The following is a 25,669-nucleotide window of genomic DNA, read 5'->3' as shown; positions in this document are numbered from 1 at the left end:
CCTGCTGTCCTTTATTTCCGCTGCCCCAGCTCAGGTGCTTCAGTATCGATGGCAGATGCCGGGGCTAGCAAAAATCTTTTCCTTCCTTTTTACAATTATTTTTAATGAAACCACTACCACCAGAACAGGATCCGAATTGAAAAACCGAAGTGTTAGCGCTGGTAATTCGCATTAGGCCTAATTCTCTAAAATCGTATTTTTTTTTTCTCATACCAATTCAGTTCACTTGCCATTCCTCTCGGACACCGAAATTTCTGTACTATCGCAGAGGTTAGCCATTCGTGGTTGCACACGACCAGATTAGAAAATAATTGTAGAAACAATAGGTTCAAGCAATATGGAGGGCTTATGAAGGATACAAAGTAAAGTATGCCTGCTCCTCCCCCTCCCCCCCTCCGCACTCCCCGCCCCCACTTCTTTCGTTCAGTATTTTTGGAAATATGCGAGCGCTAAATTAACCGCAATCAATTCAGATGGCATTTTCTAAAAAGACCTGGGCGTCTACGAAGAGGCTAATCTTTTCTGTCAACTTGATTAAACTACCGCAATGCATGGCGCCGACCGGTTGGCCTAGTGCTAACACGGGTGACGAAGCCCCCGCCATTGACAAAGAAAAAAAATATAGTTGGACTGCAATTGTTATATTGTCTCGGCCGTTAATTGCTGCGTGAAGCGACGTAGTGAGTCACTGATGCTTTTTTTCTTTATTGACTAAGTCACTGATGCAGCTCTGCACTTCAACGATGTAAGCATAGATTTAAGGTTATGGTCTCGCCTTGTCTGTGTATAATGGTGGACAATAACAATCAAAGCGAAAACAAATTATAACACGCGTGTAGGCCCCCAGTGTAAGCAGACGATACGCGCGAGCCAGCGTCTGTTCTTATCTCGGCTATGGTATTCACAGTTGGACGCTTTCGGCCTATCACAAGTGCGTACGGCGCAAAAATGCGTCGACATGCGGAAAATCTTTGTGCCTGTCAAGCAAGCCATTCTCTGAGTGTCGATGACCCATACGTCATAGCTTCAATACCGTTCTCCCACAAGGGCACTGAAGCCATAGTTTGTATCGAGACGAAAACGCAAGGCGAGCGGGCGACACCCTTTACCCTTTTACCCTTTTTTGTCCTCTGAGAAAAAATACAAAGAAAAAACATAATTGAGAGAGAGAACCTAGTCCAGCAACGCATTGCCCGGCTTAAAGCCAATACAAAAAAATAAAATAAAAGGAGCTAAACGTTTTGGTTGCTCGACGCGATCGTCTGTTTACGCGCGCACGGACGTCATTCGAAGCGCAGCTGGCGGCTATTAAGTCCGCCGCGTTCGCATCCCGACATCATTCCGGCCTGAAGCTGACGGTGCGCCCATCAGCAGCGAGGTTATGTCCGTGGCGGCCTTACTGCTCCTTCTCGTCGTGTTGCTAGCAACGGCGCTTTTCACGTAAGTCATTAATTAAATGAATTCGTGCACTATTGTAGGGCCCGAATAATAGAATACTACGTGTGAGAAGGTTTAGTTTAGTTTAGTTCAGTTTACTGGCGTTTAACGTCCCAAAGCGACTCAGCCTATGAGGGACGCCGTAGTGAAGGTCTCACGTGTAAGAAGGGTGCAACCGGAAAGCAGGAGCAAGAAAACGGGGAGGAATCGGAGTACTTATTCCACAAGGTTAAAACTTGGCGGCGCTTCAATGAAACAGGTGAAGAACATTGTGGATCAGTGGCACAGTGAGAGGAAAGAGCTCATGGATGGGAATAGTTTATTTGTAGACTGGTAGAGAGTGTAAAGAGTACAATGAAGAGTCCATTAAGTTTTTAATAACACATTGACGACTTTAAATAATAGAGGGGGCACTTAATCTCCGTCTTAATCGTACGACGCGATAGCTTTACTGGGCTAATGCCCATATATGCAGGATTGGTCATTGTCTACGGAAAATTCATAGATCGCTGCGAGTATTCATACCACTACCAGCGCAGTGGCGCAGTGGGTAAGCCATGCAGCACTGCCCTGCGATGGCTGGTGCTGCCATCGGTGGGGCTTGTGCGACGCAGGTTGCTCTTCGCAGGCAACCTATCGAAGCCAATAAATAATTGATCCACCACCTGCCACAGTGCGCAGTTTTCTCAGAATCCACTGGGCTATTAACGAGTTAGCCGTAAGAGGGAAAGCACAGGAGTTTAGGATAGCGCTGCAAAACAGATACTCGGCTTTAACTGAGGAAGATGATCTTGATGTTAATTCAATGCACGATAATCTGACATCAATAATTACGGAGTGCGCAGTAGAAGTAGGCGGCAGGACAGTTCGAAAAGATACCGGGAAGCTATCTCAGGTGACGAAAGATCTGATTAAGAAGCGCCAAAACATGAAGGCATCTAACACTACCGATAGAATAGAACTAACGGAGCTATCAAAGTTAATAAATAAATGCAAGGTAGCCGACATAAGGAAGTTTAATATGGAGAGAATCGAGCATGCTATAAAGAACGGAGGTAGCCTAAAAACAGTGAAGAGGAAACTAGGCATAGGTAAAAACCAGATGTATGCATTAAGAGACAAGCAGGGCAATGTCATTAGCAATATGGATAAGATAGTTAACGTAGCCGAAGAGTTCTATACAGACCTGTACAGTAGCCAATGTAATCAGAGCGCTAATGAGAAAGACAGCAGTGCACAGCAATGCGTCATCCCGCCAGTAACGAAAGATGAAGTAAAGAAAGCCTTAGAAGCAATGAAAAGGGGAAAAGCAGCTGGGGAGGATCAGGTAACAGCAGATCTGTTGAAGGATGGAGGGGACATCGTGCTAGAAAAACTAGCCACCCTGTATACGCAATGCCTTATGACCTCGACTGTACCAGAAGCTTGGAAGAATGCAAACATTATCTTAATTCATAAGAAGGGAGACGCCAAGGACTTGAAAAATTACAGGCCGATCAGCTTACTATCCGTTGCCTACAAAGTATTTACTAAGGTAATCGCTAATAGAGTCAGGGCAACGTTAGACTTTAATCAACCAAATGATCAGGCAGGCTTTCGTAAAGGATATTCCACAATAGATCATATTCACGCTATCAATCAGGTGATAGAGAAATGCGCAGAATATAACCAACCTCTATATATAGCTTTCATTGATTACGAGAAAGCATTCGACTCAGTGGAAACCTCAGCAGTCATACAGGCATTGCGTAATCAGGGGGTAGAAGAGCCTTATGTCAAAATACTGGAAGATATATATAGCAACTGCACAGCTACTATAGTCCTCCATAAAGTCAGCAATAAAATTCCAATAAGAAAGGGCGTCAGGCAAGGAGACACGATCTCGCCAATGCTGTTCACCGCATGTTTGCAGGAGGTATTTCGAGGCCTGAATTGGGAACAGTTGGGAATAAGAATAAATGGAGAATACCTAAATAATCTGCGATTTGCTGATGACATTGCCTTGCTGAGTCACTCAGGAGGTGAACTGCAAATCATGATCAACGAGTTAGACAGGCAGAGCAGATCGATGGGTCTAAAAATTAACATGCAGAAAACCAAGATAATGTTCAACAGCCTAGCAAGGGAACAACAGTTCACAATTGGCAGCGAGAGCCTAGAAATTGTGCCGGAATACGTCTACTTAGGGCAGGTAGTGACAGCTGATCCTGATCATGAGAGGGAGATAACTAGAAGGATAAGAATGGGGTGGAGCGCATATGGCAAATTCTCGCAGATCATGAGTGGCAGTTTACCAATCTCCCTCAAGAGGAAAGTGTACAACAGCATGATCTTACCGGTACTCACCTACGGGGCAGAAACGTGGAGGCTAACGAAAAGAGTTCAGCTTAAGTTAAGGACAACGCAGCGAGCCATGGAAAGAAAAATGATAGGTGTAACGTTAAGAGATCGGAAGCGGGCAGAGTGGGTGAGGGAACAAACACGGGTTAATGACATCCTAGTCGAAATCAAGAGAAAGAAATGGGCTTGGGCAGGGCATGTAATGCGAAGGCAGGATAACCGCTGGTCTTTAAGGGTAACGGAATGGGTTCCAAGAGAAGGTAAGCGTAGCAGGGGGCGGCAGAAGGTTAGGTGGGCGGATGAGATTAAGAAGTTTGCAGGCAAAGAGTGGATGCAGCTGGCAAAGGATAGGGTTAATTGGAGAGACATGGGGGAGGCCTTTGCCCTGCAGTGGGTGTAGTAAGGCTGATGATGATGATGATGATGAATGTAGACATAGGAAAAACGAGAGAGGAGCATTGACTACAGCATTGTCACTGAAGATATTTATGAAAGATAAAACCAAAAATTAAAGTAGATGAAGAGGGTTTCTGCAGCTAAAGGAATGACCATAAACGGATCACCCTCGATTGGTGCAATCCAGACTGAAAAACAGTCTTAGGCCAGGATGAGGGCCAAACGTTTTTGAGCAGCAAACGAGTGTCGACCATAGTGGAACGAGCGCCGCAAGAAGTAGCACAATCCGAAAAAAAAACCTTACTGGCTTAATCTGGAAAGAAATGCGAAAGGTAGAGGAAAAGAACTAATGGAAATGCAGAAAGAAGCCTCGAAGCTGGTGGAATGCGGAAATTAAAGAGGCATTTCAATTCAGGAGACAGGCATCGAGGGAGCGCAGAGCTGCCAAGGGGGGCAGGGGATAGCCTGGAGGAGGTGGAAAGAAAATGGGACAAGTATCGACAACGCGGGTTTTAGGTCCACGTACTTGTGGAGAGTAAAATTAAAGCGAAAGGAGCACGTTGGATGATGCAGATGACCGAAAAGAATAGGTACGTCCCTGGAAAGTTTGGAATCATATGAGTATTCACACGATCACTGGAATCCGTTTCTAAGCGAGGGAGACGGCGTCCACGTCATGCCTTCGAGAGGCCGCGCGGCCATGAAGCTTCTGGTTTTCCACCGACCTCTAGATCGTTCGTTAGGTACGAATGTTATGTCCCCGTCTCTCCAGGAGATGTGGCGGTACCTTCGTCTTCAGTAGCATGCCTAGGGTGCCGTCCGCTGCTGTAATTCTGTGTTTTTTCCCCTCTTTTTTTGTGTTTCTTTACTCTCTCCTCTCGCTTCCTTTCTCACATCTTTTCTGTTTGCTCCCCTTGCTGTTTTTCTTGCCTCTCCTGTCCTGAGACCAGCACAACCTGGCAAGAGGGTATTGTTTTTGCCCCTTCTTTCCTTTTCGACCCTTCCCCCTCTGCCTCCGCATCCCGGCGGCCCCCTCTTGGCGGTTCCTCGCTGCCCTCGTGAATATGGAATCCGAGAACAGGGGTGGACTTTTGAGGATCGATGACGCCGTGCATCTCCTTTCCACATTCATCCGGTAAACATGTCACACGAAGACCATAATGGTCGGCGCCTGGCACGAGCGGAAGCGCTAGCCCGATATTATGGCAACAAAACAGGTGTTTACTACGTGGACGCCTCCGGCCCTCACCACAGGGGATGTTACACGGCCGCGGTAGTTCACAACAGCAACACAGTTAACGGCCTAACTTTCAGAGCCCGCAGTGTAACACAAGCAGAGGAGGTCGCGATTGCTCTCGCGGCCTCACATTCCAATTCAAAATACATAATCACCGACTCGCGAGGGGCCTGTCGGAACGTCGAACAAGGCTGCACTCCCTTCCTAGCCTATCGAATATACCAAAATTGCATACGGGATACGGACCCCGCACACCGTTACCTCATATCGGCCCCTGCTCATCAGGGGTTGGCAGGAAACGAGGCAGCAGACGCAGCCGCCCGCGCGCTCTCTCACCGGGCTGTTTTCTCCTCCCCATCCGATCAGGAACCCGATTTTAATCCGGTCTATACATTCAAAGATATTACAACATATTATCAAAATTGTCATCGCCTTTACCCTAGTCCATGTAAAGGCCTGAAGAAGGCGGATGAGCGGCTCCTTCTCCGCCTTCTCACCAATACATTGCTGTGCCCGGCAGCGCTAAAACATTTTGACCCCTCCTTTAGTGGCAGCTGCCCACACTGTAGTGCAGTGTCCTCTGACACCTATCACATGGTTTGGGCCTGCCCCTCCAACCCCGCTATTCCCCCTATCCCCAACCCAACCCGGGAGGACTGGGAGGCGACCCTGCTCGGCTGCCACGACTTACAGGCCCAACAAGCCTTAGTCGGGCGCGCCCGGGCGGCGGCAACCGCCACTGGGGTCCCATACTAGGGACCTCTACCTAGTGCTTGTACGGATCGGTCCCTTACGGGCTGATCCAAACATACCTCCTATTCATCCGTAATAAATGTTTTCACCACCACCATCCGGTTCAGGATCTTCTTTGTGAATACCACTTTAGCCAAGAAGACGGACACATACACGATTTTATAAAAGGCAAGAGTCTAAAACGCACAGCGGGTTTGGTCTACATCGATGCGGTAGTTCGCGATTAATTTAAAGGAAATGGGCGGGTGCTCTTTAAGCCAACGGACGCTGTGACGCTGAAGATGGCAGACGAAAAGTTAAGTTTGGAGAACATGGACCGGAGGAGAGCGCTAAGATGGATTCCTAAGAATATAGCAACCGGTCGAAGGTTGGTTACTGAGGTTGGGCAGAAAGGCAAGGAGGTTTTGTTCAAGGATATATAGCAAGTCTTTCAGAGTAGCCAGGTACCAGAAGATTGGCTGCGCAAGTGACTAAATTTTATTTATAAAAGCAAACGAGAGAAAGCAAGCACTGACTCATACAGACCAATCACGATGAAGTCGGTTATATGCAGGCTTGGGATGCAGGCTAAGAATGCTAAGATGCAAACATGGATGGAGAAAAATGGAATACTGGGAGAACAGCAAAACGATTTTAGGCATGGAAGCCGTTTGGAATACAATCTGATTGTAGTAACGCGGTGTAGTGAAACAGCTAGGACGCAATACAGGCCGCTACAGTTGGGTTTTCTAGATATCAAAGGTGCATATGACAACGTAAACCAGGAAGTACGGTGGGACTTCCTAACGGAAGCGAGGCTAGATGCCGAAATAATAAAGCTATAAGGACAGTATGCATGGATATTGCAGCGCAAATAAACTGGCAAGGGCTAAAGGCTAAATATTAAAGAGAAGGTAAACACAGAAAGGCGCTTACGACCGGTGTTGTCCTTGTCGCCACTGTTCTACAAGATTGATTGGGAAACGATGGAACGCAAGCTAGGGAGAGTACAGCTGGGTTTAATTTAGCATGTAGCCAGCCGACAAGGGCAAACAATAGCCCAATGTCTTCCGAGGTTTTACGCAGAGATGAAGTGGTAGTTTTTTGCAGATAGCCAAAACGAGCTACAAATCATCTCGGATATCAGTAGAGAAAAAACAGCAAACGTTGGATGCCATTACACAGTTCCGATATTGGGCGTTTTGGTACTCAACGATAGCGGGACTGGAACAGTATTTATAGAGGAGCGTTGATTACCGCTCGTAGAGAGGTACAGATATATGAGGAGGGGGGAGGGGGTGAACTTAGAGAAGAAAGAGAATACCTAAAGACCCATGATGTAAATCTCTAGTCGAAAGGAGAGAGCAATGCGGCCGTAATAAAGCATAGAGCACTGTGGAGATTCAATGTATATGAGATAATACGAGGACTGTGGCAGAATGTAATGGTACCGGAACTGACTTTTGCGAACGCGATGCTGTGCTGAATACGAGATGCAGCACAAAGACTAGAGATTAATTAAGAAAGGTTGGGAGATAAGTTTTAGCGGCCCATACAAACAACAAGTGGAGCTGTACAGGCTTATATCGATTGGTCTTCCTTTGAGGCGAGGGAACCACAGAGCAGAATATCGTTTGATGAAAGACTACGAAAAATGGAATAGAAGAGGGGGTGGGCGGCCAGAGTCTTCAGATATTTGTCCAGCAAAAACGTGTACGCGTTATGGAGGGAACGGAATAGAAAGCTTATGACAGGCTACACGGGCTACATGACAATAAAAAACGTCAAAAAGAAGGTCCGCAAAGCTGGTACTGTTGAGCGGAGGCAAACAAATGGAAACAAAAGTATCATTGCGTGAATACAGAGCTCGAAAGAATGAAATCCACTTGTATGTCGAGATCGAGAGGCGGTACCCTCCTGCTTGAGGCTATATCAGGTTGCCTTAGACAAGGCAATACAGAACCAAGTATGAACAGGGAGATGATATTTGTGTAGCATGCGCGAGCAATGTGAAATACACTAAAGATGTTCTGGAACACTGTAAAGCTATGCAACCAGATGTCGGAAAGGACATGTTCTGCTATCTAGTAGCTCTGGGTTTAATGATGGTGAAAGAAAATTAACACATCAGCTCTAGGGACGAGCAAGAGAAGACTGGAGTATTGGTGGCACGAAAGCAGAATAGATAAATTCTTCCATACGTCACAGAAATCATGGTAATATTGCTTACGACACGAAAAATAACGTTGAATTGCGTCGAGCGAAAAATGAACAGACCAGGATTCAGACTTTAATAAAGGAGGTGGACTCTCACAAAAGGAATATAACTATTCACCAATTTACTCGATGGGTAAGGTGGCACTCGTCACCACCCCGTTGCAAAGTGGATGCCACTTTTACTACTAATACTAAAAATAATGGTTATTTTGATCGTCATGTTAGTACAAATTTACTCCACCTGGGGGCTTCCCCTAAACATATGACCAGACTCAATTCAAGTGCCATACATATACACTCTTCAAAAAAAAAGTAATCAGCGATACTTCAGCTCTTCGAAACCTTGCTTCTAAAGTGGCACACGGCTGTGGTTAGCACTAACAGCTTTTATAGCAAAGCTCATTATCTGGAACGAATGTTAAAATAGACACGCTATAATTCAATGCTACAACTCTCTCTACATCTGGCGCCTCCGCGGTGACTCACTGTTTATGGCGCTCGGCCGCTAACCCAAAAGACGCGGGTTCGATCCCTGCCGCGGCGAACGAATTTTATAGAAAGGCCCTTGTGCTTTGTGATGTCAGTGCATGTGAAAGAACCCCAGTTGGTCGAAATTTCGGGAGCCTTTCACTCCGGCGTCCCTCATAGCCTGAGTCGCTTTGGGACGTTACACGTGCGTAAAACGTAAACCTTTGCATCTCCTCAGGTTGTTTCGTATTGATAATGTGTGCATAGCTCTTTGGACATAAATTTATCAGTTACTCGTCAGTGTCACAGATCTACTCGGAACTTCCACGCAACACCATCTATAGCAAACTGACGCTAAGCTTGTTATGTCCCGCCTCAGATCGGCCTTTTCTTTTCACTGATGTGCATCCCATGACTATTACAGGGGGCTGCCGACCCCATAAATCCGTCCCTGTGGCTCCTAGCCCGGGGCATTTTTTACAAAAAAGCGTACAGCCATTCTTTTAATTTCATAACAAGTTCATTTGTTCCCGGTAAAAGCGTGAAGGCCCTATATTGCGAACCTGCTCAGTCATACCTGCATCGATTGGATGACAGCACTGCTCTCCGCAAAGATTTATGAAGGTTTTTTTTTGTGTCAAAATGCACCGAAGCTGGAGGAAAAATTACACTTTCTTTCTACGCCAATCTATGAACTCTCGGTGACGTAATAAGGGTGAAAGAACTGTATGGCAGCTAAGCGATATTCAGTGACACTGCGTACAAAGCCATTCCAATTGATTGCGTGGGCACTTTGCCATGTCACACTGCCACGGACAGCACAATGACAGAAATATAATTAGCTTCCGTTGAATGATCTGTAATTTGGCCAAAGCAAGTGGAACTTTTGGAGCCATGCGAGCAAGGCAGAGTGCGCAGCAAGAGCAAGGTTAAATAGGTGGCCAAAGCAGGGAGCACTTATGGAGCGAAGCACACATCCTAAGGAACTCCGCATGCAAGGTTAACTAGACTAAAGACGACTGCTTGCCTAGGCACAATTCGTACCTTAGCACGTGTCTAGAACGACCGAACTGTGTGTTTCGCAGCTCCCCAAGCTGCTGCGACCAGGAAGGCAAAAGATGACAATCAAATTCTGTGAGTTTAATTGCACATACTTACATCCAGACCATTCTTAACTAAAAGTTTTCGTTAGATATCGTGTGTTGCACACGAAACACGCCCAGATTGTGTTCTAGACAAGCGTTTTCCCTCTGTACGTCCTAAGATACCGATTCTTACGAGGCAGACAAGGTTCTCATGCTTTCAGAACCTTAAGAATCGTCGTCTTCAATCATATGGCCTCCCATATTCATTAGAATGTCCTTCTGGGGTCTTCGTCAGTATAGTAGAGTACTGCTATTATCGACCTAAATAAATTTATGCGAGGCAAGCAGCGAAGTACTTTACGGCAATAGTTGAAGCTCTGGCGCGGTCATAAATTATATTGAGCCTTCCTGCAAATAAGACATTCAGTTCATACCCACACCTTTACGCGGCAAGAAAACTCCTTTAACGTATACGTGCTTCTACATTGACTTGGCCGTCGTCTTCGGTAAAAAGAAATGGTACGTTGTTAACAGGTTCCGAGCAATTGAAAGGGCCTATTCTTGAACCCATTGACCATATGCACAAAACACGGACCTGAACATTATCGATGGGGGTGTAATATCCCGAGAGTAAAAATTTCTTGATTTTCCGTGAGTCGCCCGTCTGTACAAGCACCTGTCTTTCTGTCTTTGGTCGGCGGTTTATTTTAATGCGGTATAATTAGAGGGGTCAGTTCAAGCGGAAATGACGATCGTTGACCATTAGTAGCCACTGGCAGTTGGCCCACAAGCCGCGATGAGCACGTGGAAACATGCCCACCGGCCACTGGGCTACGAATGAACTTGCTGTACTACCTATACGATATTTGTCGACTACCTGGTATATAACGACCTTTCGGGTGTTAACCTCCTGTATAACAAACATCCGCGCGTTAACGGCGTATACAGGTAACAATCGTGTACTACCTCAGATTTAGTGAAGATATATATGCCACCTCGGATATAAAGAACTTTCGTGTTTGGAACTGGGATTTAACAAACTTAGTTCGTTGACCTCTGATATAAAGAACCTACCTAGCAGCCATAGGCAGCCATAGCAGCCACGAACTTCCTATCTTAGTCGCACGGGCAGTCTAAACATGGTTACCGAACTTAACTGCGGTTATCGCAAATCACGGTTCGCCGTTGTCACACGGCTCGCCATCGTTCATGGTTACGGCAACCAACGGACCTTCGGGTGCATTGAACGAGGTGTCGCGGTGATCGGTAGAGTCAGGGCTCATTTGCAAAAGTCTTTCAGCGCGGTTTCTAGAGTCCTGTCCGACGGTGCCGTCCAGTGGAGGCACTTCCTCCACCGCCGTACATTGTCGCGCGTTCCGCAAGCCGTCCGTGCCAAGGCAGCACCTCTACGGCGGGCCCCTGGCGCCAGCGTCAGAAAACCGTGCTAAACTTTCCTTTTGTCGTAAATAAGAAGTCCTGGAATAAGCCAACCTCCGAAATGAATCATCCTTGATGACTGCTGAGATGTACGGAGTTGGCATGACGTTACGAATAATGACAGCGATACAAGCGAGGTCACGTTCACTGCGGCGTAGCAGTTGCCGCCGGTGCATAGCAGCTGACCTTATCTGCTTGCACGCCAGCTCCGTTGCTATGGGACTGCTTAACTAGGTCAGATCTTTCGTCTAACAAAATACAATGGCGTAGTCAGTAAGGCAGTGCCGTGAGTAGACCGCATCCTATAGCACTGATCAATTCAAAAGGGCAGTCCGCTGTGGTTTCGCCACTAAACAGGTTAGGCCTAGAGACGACAATGGAGTAGCACGCTGTCAGAGCGCCGTCGTCTGTCGCGCTTGCGGGCTGAATTACTGCTGTAAACTCGCTAAATGAGGTACTGCGATCATTGCGAACTTGCCACTTGCTTTAACGACGCGGCAGGGACCTGTCTTTTTTCGACGATACAGCACCAGAATGCGTAAGTTGAGAACCGCGGTACGGTGCTGCAGAGAGTTGTTGCCAGCAGCGCTGTCGGACGGTAATGGAAGGCTGCGTAAAAGTGCCGTCGGACAGCAATATGCGCTCTAGGTATTGTAGTGTGGTGCTCTCGAAAGATGATTTTGTGAGAAAAAAAAGTATGGGTGTCGCTGAAGCGCGCCAGCGGGTGCGCTTTTCGCACTCGGACGTCACGGGGCACTTCCCGTCCACAGACGCCGCCATCTTGTACGATAATTACGATAATCGAGGTCGCCAAGCTCGGTTCGCGATAACCGTGGTTAGCGGTGCAACCCCGGTTTCGCCCGCCGGGCTAACAGCAGTAACCACAGTTAGCCAAAGTCTCGTTCACCTTACCAGTGGTTAAGCGCGCCCGTGTGAGAAATTGATTAATGTGTCAACCTTGAATATAACGAATGTTTGGCTGCTAAAGCAAACGACCCACAAGTACCTCCCGAGAATTTTATATTGATAAAAAGTCTTCAAGAATTCCTCCTGACGTGCAGGAGGGTAAGAAGGAGCCAACAATGACATGAAAAAGAGAGCAAAAGAAGCCGTGAAGTACTGCAGAAAACCATGAGCGAAGATGGTATGTTACAAGCGAAAAAGGCATAACACAAGGAGCACAATAAGTAAAAAACCAGCAGCAAGAAGAATATTGAACTCCGATGTAAATTTTTGTACGTTCATAAGGCTTGAGCCATGTCGGTTCAGTGGCAATTTTAAAAGGCAGGAGATTCCAGTCAATAATTTAGTGTTCGCAGAACAGGATATGTGATGCGCTTCGCCTTGAAAAAATAACAGTTTTTTTTTTTAGAAAGTGTACAGTGATCATCAAAAATGAGCTGTGATGCATTTCGTGCGTTGAGCGAGGAAATGTTTCCATGATTGGAGTGGCTTCTCTAATCAGTACGGGATTTTAAACCCCTCACAGCAGCTCAACGTGCTTATTTTGAAAAATTTTATGGGGGCTGATCGGGTCAGCAGGCAGTTAACGACGCCTTTGACATAACCTGATTATGAGTTAATGACATAACTTTAAAAAGACAGTCGGAGTGCGCTGTATAAACACCGCGGAAGGCTGACGTGGAAGCTTGCACAGAACCGAGATTTTACCTCTGGAAGCTTACGCTGGCATATAAAAATGTAGTTGCGAACCCGGTAATGACGCAAGTGTGTTGTGGTCTCTATAATCTTGTTGTAAATATGCTGTGGAAAGTGAAAAATAGTTCTGCAAAACATACGGACGAAGCGTAGTGTATATGAGTTCGTCTTGCGCAGCTAGTGCCGATATTTAAAAGACTCTGCATATTAGTCGCACCGTTGTGCTCGTGGCGTTAATGAAAAGTCGCGGAAAAAACGTTGAGAACTGAGAAAAATAGGCCTGTTGAATTTCATACATTACTGTTGACTGCACAAGAAGAAAAAGACATATTATTTGGAGGCAATCAACTTAATAAAAGGAAGGCTGTTTAAAAAAATACTAATTATTTAGGTTCAATTCTAGGGCCCTTTCATTGATCCTCTGATGAGAAACCGGAAGTTGTCTTTTTTTTCCACTGCAAAAGCACGTAAGCTACTTAATCTTGCATTTCTCGATGGCTACTTGCGGCCATGAGGTTGATGCCAGTGAATTGGCTTGCCAAAAGAGAGGGGCACTCCTGAAGAATAAAAAAATAATATTTTTTTTACCAGTTTCTAGAGATGTTGCTCGGACGACATCACTGACCACGTGTCGAAGTTATTTATTTATTTGTAACTGACCCATGTTTAACGCTTTCTTGCAGCTGTTGTGCAGGTCCAAACAATATTAAATGTGACATGCGAGCGTGTGCCGATGCATTCCGGCCTTTATATCTCGTTTGTATGGGCCTTCACTACCATGAGTATATGTCGGTCCATATCGTATGGAAGCTCGAAGGGAACTTTGCGTTTATTTTTTGCAGCCGCCACAGGCACGCTGCCGGTATGCAGTGGAAAAATATTCCCTGTTTCCTTTCATTTTGTGTACAGCTATTCATATATTCGGACCTCTCGTTTAATGTCTTTTTCCGGCGTGCGTGCGTGGTATCGCACCGGAAATATCGCATATCGTTCGAGCAACGAACCCATCAACTTTATGGCTAGCGCTTTCTATCTTCCGGATTTCTATGGCGCTTCAAAAGGTTTGAAATCTCACCAGCGTCCATTGTCCGTCCAGAGTTCTCACACTTATGCTGTCGCGGTTGAGTTGTCCGCACCGTTTTAGATACTTAGAGCATCTTTCAAATATTTTTTATAAAAGAGATTTCACTAACCACAACATGCGCACCTGCATTTCGTACCGGTGTGACGACGCCAGTATTCATAGCCTCAACGCTATGGTCACCTTTGTGGCCAGGGTCAAGTAGAAGCCGCAGACAGACATACTGTGTTTTCTACCCAGAAGCTTCGAGGAAAAGGTGTTTCAAGCGCGTGCACTTTTGCAGGGTTTTAGCATAAATGAACGAATTCAATACATTGAAGACAATTTCATTAAGTGCACCGAAGTCTGGGAATGAGCTCTGTTACGCGACCGAAAATATAAGTATAAAGTTAAGCGTGCAAACAAAACAAAAACAATTCCGGTCATGAAATAAATCATGCTGTCATAACTACACTTCTAACCTCTGCAGCCGTGTGGCGTTCGAGGTTTATTAAGGAGCGTAAAAACCACTTTAATTTATGCTACAGCGCGAACAGAAAGGAAACATTGAAAAAAACGGACACAATTCTCCCCTCGTCTGCTTCGGTTGTTGTCTTCAAATTGCAATACCAGCTAGCTCTGCTCTTCGTATCACTAAAGCTGCAATTAAGTCTTTCTTCTGAGGCGGCGGCTGAAACTGCTTTTGAAACCCAGCTAACTGATCTGCACCTCCTCCATGCTTTTCAAAGTTGAAACATGATGCTTTCAGTAGTGGGGCCAATTCCGATATCCGTGTTCATATAAACGCAGCGCCTGAATTCTTAAAGAGAGCAAAACTTGAAAATATCTGCGATGCAGCTACAGGGTGAATTTCAGATAAAGAATAGGGACTGGACACTTTAGAGGTCTCGCTGTGAGTGAGGCGCTGCAACTAAGGGTTTCAGACCTAAATCATAGCATTTCATCCGCTTGTGTAGCCTATACCTGCTTAAGAAAATTCTAAGGACCACGTCAGCAGCAATACATTCTGTACATTTTCTGGCCACTACATGCACTCGAATTCGCGTCTCTATTTTTACAGTCCTAATAAAGGAGTGAAATTTAGAGATATATATAGAAAAAAAAATGGACCGTTTTTTTTTTCAGCAAACGAACAGACTTAAAAATTATCGAGAAATTTAAGTAAGGCTTTAGAAACTCTGCCGGCGCTTTTGTTGCGATGAAATAGGACTACGTTGTTGAGAAAACCGCGAATGACGACCATGGTCTCATCCGTCATCTAATTTTTCATGCAACGCGGGAAATGTTACGTCATTTCGGTGATGTAGAATCCCATGCGTTGTCCTTGAACGGGAGACATCACAATTGGACAGCAGGATGGCAGAAAGAATAACATTCGTTGCAAAGCGAAAGAAATGGAAGAAATCCAGGCGCCACTGGGGCATGTTTAGGAGGAGCAGATTCTTCTGAAAATACGCCATCTCGTTTCGTGCAAAAATAAAACCAGGCTTGTTGTAGCTGGCCGACGCTTTATCGGCATGCAGGGTCTCAGTTTCATAAGCGACTCAAGGGACAACGAGGGATGCCGTAGTGGAGATAATTTCGGCTACCTGGGGTTACGTAACGTGCACTGACATTGCACAGCATGCGGGAATTTTCGCAATTCGCCTCCATCGAAATTCGGTCGTCGTGACTTGGATTCCATCTCGACAGCCTAGGATCAACAGCCACACGCCAAAGTCACTGAGAGATCGCTGAGGCTGCTCTCATTTTAACAATTTAAGGCATATATAAAAAGCTTACGCTCATGAGTTATCTGTAACTGCGCCTCGCGAGAAGCGGTTAGCAAGGTGCCGTGCTTATTGCAGCGCAAAGCTGTGGATTTCACGTAAGACCTCGAAGTTTGATGACATCTGCAGTGGCACTTTGCAAGGACGAAGTATGAGGTAGCTTCAAAGGGATGGTGCATGTGAAATGAACAAGTCGTTCAGACGCATTCGAGAAGCGTCCCCGAGTAACCGGTTTCTCCGGCTGTCAAAATTTTGGTTACATTCCAGGCATTCTTTTCAAAAACAACAAGTTTCACTGGTGCGGCTCATTGATAGCTCTGCAGCCTGCAATTCCATGCACACGAGTCGGCCGTCTCAACTCGAAGCTGGAGCGCGTCAGAGGGAGTGTGGCGCGTAACAGCGGAAGAAAGAATGACGGCTGGGAGAAGAGGAATGGCCCTAATGCATACTTGCAGTATGGACATTGGGCATGTGCTACAAACCGGCAAGGAAGTCAGGCCAGGAACATATGCCAACGGGCTTTGATATCAAAATACAAAAGCGTTATGCGCGTTATCAGCGGGAGCCTTTTTACGGAGTATTGCCGTCCAGCGGCAGACCAAAGCTAGACTGTTCGGCAACGGTAGCACTGTGCGACTGCAGGCAATCATGAGAATTCACCCATGCGTTTCTCTGAGGCCTTAAGAGAAACGGGATTGAACGCTGTTCCTAATACCTGACTGATACCACTGCGAAGGACGCAGCGGTCATAATCTAAGATTCGTACTATAATACGTATCTTGAGTGAATACAAAAATACCTCACCAGGGAGCAACGATCACCGCAACGACAGGCACAAACCAGACCATTGTACGCATTCGCTACACAAATGTGTCGTTCCCTTAGGAGCCAGAGTCCAAAATCAAATTTTTTGTAGCGATAGGTACATTGCGGTAGCATTTTGAGCCTTCAGCGTGGCGACGCCTTGCCACGCGGTCGCGTCGTTGGTCACGTTAAGCGGAGCACCTGCGGGCACCGTGGCTGATCACGTGGTTCGTCATGTGGGCGGTCACGTGACCAGCCACGTGGTGCGTAGCAGCTGCTGCTGCCAGCGGCGCGGCGCGCCGGCGAAACCGAGCTGCAACAGCTGTGGGCATGCCACCGTGTCAAGTGGGACGAAGATGAAGGAGGAACGCCATTCGAAACGGAGTTGCGAAAGACTAACTTTGCTATTAAACTGGGCAAGTTCCACTCAGCCAGCTGTAGCTATCGCGTCACTCCAGGTTTAACCAGAGCTAAACCACCGCCATTTTTTTATGACCTACACACTTCTTCACATATTTATTAGACGTGCTAATTTAGAGGAACCGATGTAACAAGTGCTAGAACTACAAAAAGACAAAAACAAAGCATCTGCTTTAATTCCAGTTAATGAATATTTGTAAAGTTTCTTTATTCATCTTGGGCATCCAAGTCTGGCATTGCCGCCTTCATCTTCATTGCGAAACAGTACATAGGCAGAAGGAGAAAGAAAAAGGCGCAACACAGCGCAGTGTTTTCTCCTTCTTGTTTATTCTACATAGGCACACTCACGATTAGAAAGAAAGAAGTCTAAAAATCAACGGATATGACAGATGCACTATGAGACACAGGAGCCAGATATTAATGTACTGCTTTTAGCATGTCAAACATTCTCGGGCAAAAATTATGAAAATTGGAAATATCTAATTCACTCTTATGGAAATATGGAAGATATTGGTTAATTTTTCTCATATTTTTGCAAAAATCTTTCTTTTTACGCATTTCCATCGATGGCACCGCACAGTAAAGGCTGCCATAGAAAACAATGGGGAAGGCTTCGACGATAAAAAAATACAGGATCACTGAACACAGGAATGCAGGATCCGACCAACGTCTGCACCACAGCTCAAGATCGCTTCTTCTTCTTCTTCTTCTTCATCGCTGACACCTCCGCTTCCTCTTCTTCGAGACGGCGCGTGCTTCAGGCCAGCGCTAAGCGAAAATGCGGAATGCACTGTGTCACTGGCCCCCGGAAAAAAAAAAGCATCGTCCCGATGCGTAGCCGGTGTGTTGAAAAAAAAAAGTTCACCAAGGGAAGTTCACGTGTTGTGCGGCCGTCAGTCCAGCTCTAGCGCTACGGCTCGTAGTAAGGCTTGAGGTGGAGAACGTGTACCACCTCAGGGTGCTGGGAGTGCCGAGTCTTCTGAAAGCCGTCAGGAACGACCTCATAGTTCAGGTCTCCAAGTGGCCTGATGACTTTGTAAGGTCCAAAATACCGGCAGAGGAGCTTTTCGCTAAGTCCGCTTCGGCTAATGGGAAACCAGACCCACACACGGTCTCCTGACGAGTGCCGAGCGTCACGGCGTCGGAGATTATAGTGTTGGTCATCTCGGCATTGTTGAGCGAGAATCCTCACCCTGGCCAGCTGACGAGCCTGTTCAGCGAGGTGCAGGAAGGTGTGAAGATCCGCATTCGGGTCGATGTCGTCCGCATGCGGTAACATGGCGTCTAGCATCGTGGTCACGTCGCGGCCGTAAACGAGACGGAACGGTGGCATGTTTGTCGTTTCCTGAACGGCCGTATTGTATGCAAAGGTGACGCATGGGAGCATTTCGTCCCAACTTTTGTGCTGAACGTCGACATACATGGAGAGCATGTCACCTAGCGTTTTGTTTAAGCGTTCCGTTTACCCGTTCGTCTGATGGTGGTAGGATGTCGTCCTTCGGTGGTCTGTATGACTGTGAAGTAAAATCTGCTATAAGAGGTCGGCCATGAAAGCTGTACCCCTGTCGGTGATTAGGGTCTCTGGGGCACCGTGACGCAAAACGATCTGATGGATGAAAAATTTTACTACGTCAAGGGCTGTGGCACTTGGCAGAGCTGATGTATCTGCGCATCGGGTCAGATAGTCAGTTGCCACGATGACCCACTTGTTTCCCGAATGAGAAAGACGGAATGGGCCCAGCATGTCCATCCCGATCTGCTGGAAAGGCCGCGATGGTGGTGCGATAGGCTTCAAGAATCCAGCAGGTTTTGTTGAGGGCACTTTGCGACGCTGACAGCCTCGGCACGTTCTGAAGTAGTGTGCAACGTCCGACTGAAGGCGGGGCCAGTAATACTTCTCTTTGATTCTTGCAAGCGTGCGGGCTACACCCAAATGTCCAGAAGTCGGTTCATCGTGTGAAGCTTGAAGGATTTCGTCCCTTAGGCTCGTCGGTATAACAATAAGGTATTGCTGATTGTTTGCGGTGAAATTTTTCTTTACGAGGACACCATGGAGAACGCAGAGAGACGCTACCGAGCGCTTGAAAGCCTTCGGAACAGTCGGGCGGGTCCCGTTAAGAAACTCAATGAGGTCCCGAAGTTCTGGGTCGGCGTATTGTTTGTCAGCAAGGCTCGTTGCACTGATCACATTTAAGGTGATGTCGTCGTCGTAGTTTCCGTCCTCCGTTGGGGATTCAACGGGGGCACGCGAGAGGCAATCGGTATCCGAGTGTTTCCTGCCGGACTTGTACGCCACTGTCATGTCGTATTCTTGGAGGCGCAGACTCCATCTGACAAGGCTGGCTGATGGATCTTTGAGGGTCGCAAGCCAACACAAGACATGATGGTACGTAACTACAGTAAAACGTTTTCCATAAAGGTAGGGTCGAAATTTTGACGTCGCTCACACGATCGCTAGACACTCTTTCTCAGTTGCTGAGTAGTTAGCTTCAGCGCGAGACAAAGAGCGGCTGGCGTAAGCAACGACTCGCTCTCGACGGCTGTGGATTTGAACCAGAACGGCACCCAGGCCTACGTTGCTTGCGTCAGTATGAAGCTCCGTATCTGCGTTTTCGTCGAAGTGAGCCAGAACTGGAGGTCCTTGCAGGTGACGAGTTTCAAATGCTTGTGCTTGAGGGGCATACCACGTGAAAGGCGTGTCTGTCCTTGTCAAACGCGTCAGGGGTTCGGCGATTTGAGCGAAAATCTTTCACAAAGCGATGGTAGTAGGCACATAATCCTAGAAAGCGGCGGACTTCCTTTTGGTCCTGCGGTGGAGGGAAATTGGCAATAGCTTTGGTTCTCTTCGGGTCCGGCCGAACTCCCTCGCAACTGACGACGTGACCCAAGAGTAAGCAAAGCGGAATTTCTCATTTTTTAACGTTAGACCATAAGACTTTATGGCTTGCAGCACAACTTTAAGGCGCCGAAGGTGCTCCTCGAACGTTGGGGCGAACACAACAACGTCATCAAGGTAGACGAGGCATGTCTGCCAATTCAGGTCTGCCAGAACTGTGTCCATCAGCCGTTGGAACGTCGCGGGTGCAGAGCACAAACCAAATGGCATTGCCTTAAACTCGTAGAGCCCGTCCAGAGTAATAAATGCGGTTTTTTCTCAGTCCCGTCCATCTACCTCGATTTGCCAATATCCTGATTTGAGGTCCATGGATGAGAAATATTTTGCATAGCAGAGGCGATCGAGAGCATCGTCGATTCGAGGAAGGGGATAAACATCTTTTTTAGTTACTTTGTTTAGGCGACGGTAGTCCACACAAAACCGCAGTGTACCATCTTTTTTCTTGACGAGGACGACAGGTGCCGCCCAGGAACTACGAGAGGGCTGAATGATGTCGTCTCGAAGCATCTCCTTAACTTGACGGCTGATTGCGGCGAGTTCCGTGGATGACACGCGGTAAGGTTACTGTCTGAGAGGGTGCACGGCGTCATCTGTAATTATCCGATGCTTGGCCAACCGACGCGGGAAGAAGTCGAGAAGGTATCGCCGTAGCGCTGGAGGAGATTTTCTACTTGGCCTCTCTGCTGCGGCGAAAGTGCGGGGTTAATGTCGTACTGGAAGTCGGGAACACCGGTGTGAAATTCTGTTGACGACACCATGGCAAGACTGGGCGCTCATCGAATGTCGGCGATACTATGAACGTGGGCCACAGTAGTCCCAAGGCTAAGATGTTGGTGCTCACTGCAAACATTCGTAAGCAGGACTTCGGTTTCTCCGTTTTCGAGGTAAACGACCCCTCTGGCGACAGCAAGGCAGCGGTCGAAAAGCATAATTGGTTTGCTTTCGACGACACCTTCAAACTTTCGCAGCGTCTTCGCGCCGACAGAGACCACAACGCTCGAACGCGGTGGAACGGTGACGTCATCAAGGATGGAAAGAGCCGCGGGACGTTCGAAAGCACTGTGGATTGCGTTCTCGGTGGAGAACGTCACTGACTTCGATTTAAGGTCAATGACCGCGCCATTTTCTGTCAAAAAAATCCATTCCGAGGATTACGTCCCGGGAACACTGGTCGAGTACGACGAAGGTGGCCAGGTACGTGTCCTCTTCGATGGTTAATCGTGATGTGCACGTACCAGCTGGGGTGATCAAATGACCCCCGGCAGTACGAAGCTGTGGGCCCGTCCAAGGTGTGGTCACCTTTTTCAGAGTCGCAGCAAAAGGTCCACTGATTACCGAGTAGTCGGCGCCGGTGTCCACAAGTGCGGTGACGTCGGTACCGTCGATTAAAATTTTCAGATCAGTAGTTGTAGTCGTAGGTGTACGGGAACGTCGCGGAGTCCGCTTAAGCTGCGGTGCGGCACCAGGCGGTTTCGTTGCGGCGAAGAATTGATGCGGCGAGGCGTGTTATCGGTCTGGTGATCGTCGGTGCGTCGTATAAGCGGTCGGTCATGTTTGTGCAGCAGTGGAGGATTTTGGACATGTCGCAGGTGAGCAACCTTGCCCCCAAAGGTTGCCGCTTCTAGTTTTCCCGACGGGGACTAGGAGACCTTCCACGCGAAATGTCGGCGGAAAAACGTCGCGGAGACGAGAAACGACGTGGAGACGGCGACCGGGCATAGCAGTGTGGTGCTTCGGGTGTCGCGGCCAGGTAATCGCTTATTTATGGAAGCCATTGACCACGCTGTGGTCGGGGCGCATCGACACGATATCCCATGCAGACCCATACGTCGGTAACGACAGTTGCGGTAGACGTGACCGGGCCCGCCGCAGTGATAGCACAGAGGGCGATAATCGGCGGTACGCCAGACGTAGCTCTTCCGAGGGAGAACCTGAGAAGGGTGAGGTGGGTGTGGTTGGCGGTGAATGTGGCCAGGTGTATCCGGGCGACTTGGAGGCGGCGGTGGACGGCGAACGGCTGCGGCGTATGTCATCATCTGGGGTGTTGTGTTCGGGTGAAGAGGATCTGGCGGCGTGAGCGCCAGTTGTACCTCTTCACGAATAATGTCCGAAATGGAAGAAACTTGCGGCGACTCCGCGGCTGAAAAGAGCTTTTGAAGCTCTTCGCGTACGACGGTCCGGATGGTTTCCCGAAGGATGTCGTGGCTAGAAGCATCGACACCGCTGGTAGACACCAGCGACGGCGGACGCTCGTACTGTCTGGATCTCATGTCGAGCATCTTTTCCATCGTAGTGGCTTCGGAAACAAATTCGGCGACCGTTTTGGTCGGGCTTCGAGCTAACCCAGCGAAGATCTGCTCCTTGATGCGCCTCATAAAAAAACGCAGCTTCTTCTCTTCGGACATGTTGGAATCAGCCAGGCAGAAGAGCTTCGCCATGTCCTCGGAGTAAACGAGGACGGTCTCGTTTGGTAGTTGGACGCGTGTCTGGAGGAGCAGCTCGGAACGTTCTTTTCTGAGGACGGTGGTAAAAGCCTGCAAAAACTGAGTCTTGAAGGAGCCCCATGGTGTTATTGTGGCTTCTCGGTTCTCAAACCAGATACGAGCTGCACCCTCCAGTGTAAAAAACACGTGCTGCAGCTTCGAGTCGTCAGCCCACCTGTTGTATTGGGCTATGCGCTCGAACTTCTCGAGCCAGTCCTCCGGGTCCTCACCTGGGAAACCTTGAAAGGTGGGTGGTTCGCGTGGCTGCTGCAGCACGACAGACGGCAAAGGGATGGCATCCGGCATGCTGACGGGAGTGTTTGTGGGCACTGATGGTCGCGCTGAGGTCAGTTTCCTGGCGGTCGGACGAGACTGCAGAGGCCCGAACTCTGGTTGCAGTCCTTGCAGCCGCCGGCTACTTTGATGGGTGGGCGTAACTTCGACTCTCAAGGTGTCAAGCGGGCTGGAGTCCCGGCTTCTTGGAGGGGTCCAGAGCATGAGGTGCACTACCCAGCAAACCTCCACCAAAATGTCACGCGTGAATGCGGTGATCACTGAACACAGGAACGCAGGATCCGACGAACGTCTGCACCACAGCTCAAGATCGCTGACACCTCCGCTTCCTCTTCTTCGAGACGGCGCGTGCTTCAGGTCAGCGCTAAGCGAAAATGCGGAATGCACTGGGTCAATATATTGATTGTTATAGTGAAATCTTAACTTATATGGAAAAAATTGCGTTCATAAATGGTTTCTTGTCTAAAAATGCTTTTGTCCAGTGTTGTTGGGTATGAGCATTCGCGAAAAGTTTCTCATCGGACATGAAATAAATGCAAATCCTCACGGCAGCACAAAATTCAGAACATCTGCTTGCCTTTGTTATTCCTTAGGAATCGAAACGCGTCCCCGAATTTCTTAAAGCGACACTGAGCGCACATCCACCAACTCACTGTTATCTTTAAAAAGTGACTGCCTACCGCTCTCTGGCTATCGTGCCGTTTATCAGGAAGCAAAAGACGCATTTATCGCAGAGGATATTGGATTCAAAAACTCAATTCCTCACACCCTTACATAAAAAAGACATGTTGCCACCGTTTTGAAGTCAACGGCGGAATGTCGTAGTCTCAAATCCACGCTCAAAAATAGGTCTCGGCGCATAAATTTTACTTGCGAAATCAGGCGTTGAATACGACACCTATATTTTATTTTAAGGGCTTTTGCTAGTGTAGACACACTCCGTCTTTAGTGATGCTTACATTCACAGCGCAAGGACAAACACGGACTTGAGGGGAGACACCACAAAGCGCCGACTTCAACAACGTTTATTGCTGCGCGCAGCGACTACATATAGCATACAGCAGGCATGCGCAGCAACGAAAAGGAAAGTCATGTGGGACTGGTAGCGGCGCCAACCCGCAAAGGAAACACATCATCACAGGTACAAGGACGACAACATAAAGCCAAAACCTAAAAGTCAGGACGCAAACAAGAACAAAAACCATGACACCCTAGTTGGAAATTCCTAAGACCCGACGTTCTTTGTCACCTAACAACACCGAAGGGGTGCTGACACAATAATCCCCTTTTTTTGCAATCTCGCCAGCCTCTGCTATCTCCCTGGGAGTTTTGCTGACATACTTATGAAGAACTGTTGTTTTTTCCAAAAAAAGACCACGTTCCTTACACTGTTGGCAATCACGGCAGTGTATGCCTATAAGACGGGATGCCCCGATGACACTATTGCTGTGTTCCATGAGCCTCTTGTTTAGACATCCGCCAGTTTGGCCAATGTAGGCTCGGCCGCAGGGCAAAGGTATAGAGTACACTACGTTTTTTGCACACTCTACAAAAGGTTGCCTGTGCCTAACAGTGCAGGAATCGCTGCCAGTAATGATGGAATTTACCCTCTTGCACAGTTTCGACAGCTTCTCTGGTGCGGAAAGCACCACATGCACACCTGCTCTTTTCCCTATTTTTTTGAGCTGGTGGGCGACGGTGTGCATGTACGGTATTACCGTCACATTTTTATTTCAATTTGTGTCAGTCCCAACGGTGTCCGGCACTACTTCCCTGCTTTCTTTGAGTGAGACTGGTCTGTTTTTGATTAGCAAGCGGCAGTCTATCGGCGCCGGGAAATCTATATTTATCTTTAGTGCCATTAAAACTGATAAGGTCCTCGAACCGTAAGGAGAGTTTTATGTGTGGCAAATACCTTGCTGAACACCTTCGCTGCACAACGTTTCCTGGGACAATAACACGCCAAGGCTCGTTAAGTTAACCGCTTTATGCCGTAAAAAGGATGTCAGGATGAGGGTTGCGCACTTACATGTTGTGCAGTTTTTTAACGCCGCACTTAGCTCTTACAAGTGAGGCGCTGCTGCATTCTTTGAAAACTGCCCCACATGCTTTTTTTATTTTGTTTCCTTGTCCCTATGCCGTTGCGCCGAGAACGCGGCAATAAAAAAAGACATTACTGGGTTGCAGCGGGTCCAGGGAAAATCCGTTTGGTTCATATAAAAGAAATACAGTAAACAGCGTGAGTACCCTTTCCTACTAATGAAACAGCACGAAATTCGTACTTTACAAACGCATAGACAAATTAAAACGTTAATATTTCTCCGTAAAATCTTATTGGTAAGGTAAATAAAGTCTTACTTGATTGTATAAGGACCTATATTGCACGAAAAATCAGATACGGTCACAATCTTTGCTTAGTCAGAATTTTCGCCCGTACGAAAGGATTTACACATCTTTCCGAAAGCAATCGCAGATAGGAATTCATTGCCGGTAATCTAAATTTAATGTAATATCTTTGCAAAGTGGCTCCAAATTAACTTCGTGGAATTTTTTTCAGTTTGTACCCTGTATTTGTGTATATTTTTCCAGGCTTTGCTTTAACATTTGTTTGTTGATTTGTTCTTTGGTTTTCGGGACTATTAATCTGCTAGCTATGAATTTCGGTTGTCATGTCCTGTGCGCTCGGGCGAGATTGGTGTGCCATATTTTCGATAAGTAAAGAAAATGTCAAACTAGCCCATGAATTTGCGTTTTTTCGCCTATATTTTAAAGGTGAATGTGTACCATTAATGCCACGTTGGTGCTTAAGTACTCCTTTACGAGCCTTGAGGTACCCATGTGACAGTAGCAAAAGAGTAATGGCGGCTTATGTCATTGTCCAAGGTCAACAAATGAACGCGGGAGGTTTGGCTTA

The 25,669-nt window shown here is 47.4% G+C and overlaps 1 protein-coding gene across 3 annotated transcripts in view; it reads left to right on the top strand.

The window, feature by feature from the left end:
- The first annotated feature begins 1,264 nt into the window (after positions 1-1,264).
- The window catches only part of LOC144099419 (cytochrome P450 3A14-like), a 91,349-nt gene continuing 66,944 nt past the window's right edge, over positions 1,265-25,669 (top strand). The window contains exon 1 of one of the 3 annotated variants that reach the window (XM_077632712.1): positions 1,265-1,440. In XM_077632712.1, the coding sequence (XP_077488838.1) occupies positions 1,382-1,440 (59 nt within the window). In that variant the 5' untranslated portion in view covers positions 1,265-1,381. The remainder of the gene's footprint in view (positions 1,441-25,669) is intronic. The other 2 variants (XM_077632711.1, XM_077632710.1) reach the window with 2 other exon arrangements.

Source organism: Amblyomma americanum, chromosome 7 (assembly GCF_052857255.1).
Source record: "Amblyomma americanum isolate KBUSLIRL-KWMA chromosome 7, ASM5285725v1, whole genome shotgun sequence".
NCBI classification, from domain to species: domain Eukaryota; kingdom Metazoa; phylum Arthropoda; class Arachnida; order Ixodida; family Ixodidae; genus Amblyomma; species Amblyomma americanum.
The sequence above is the reverse complement of the archived record's forward strand: the minus strand, read 5'-3'. Positions and strand labels throughout refer to the sequence as shown.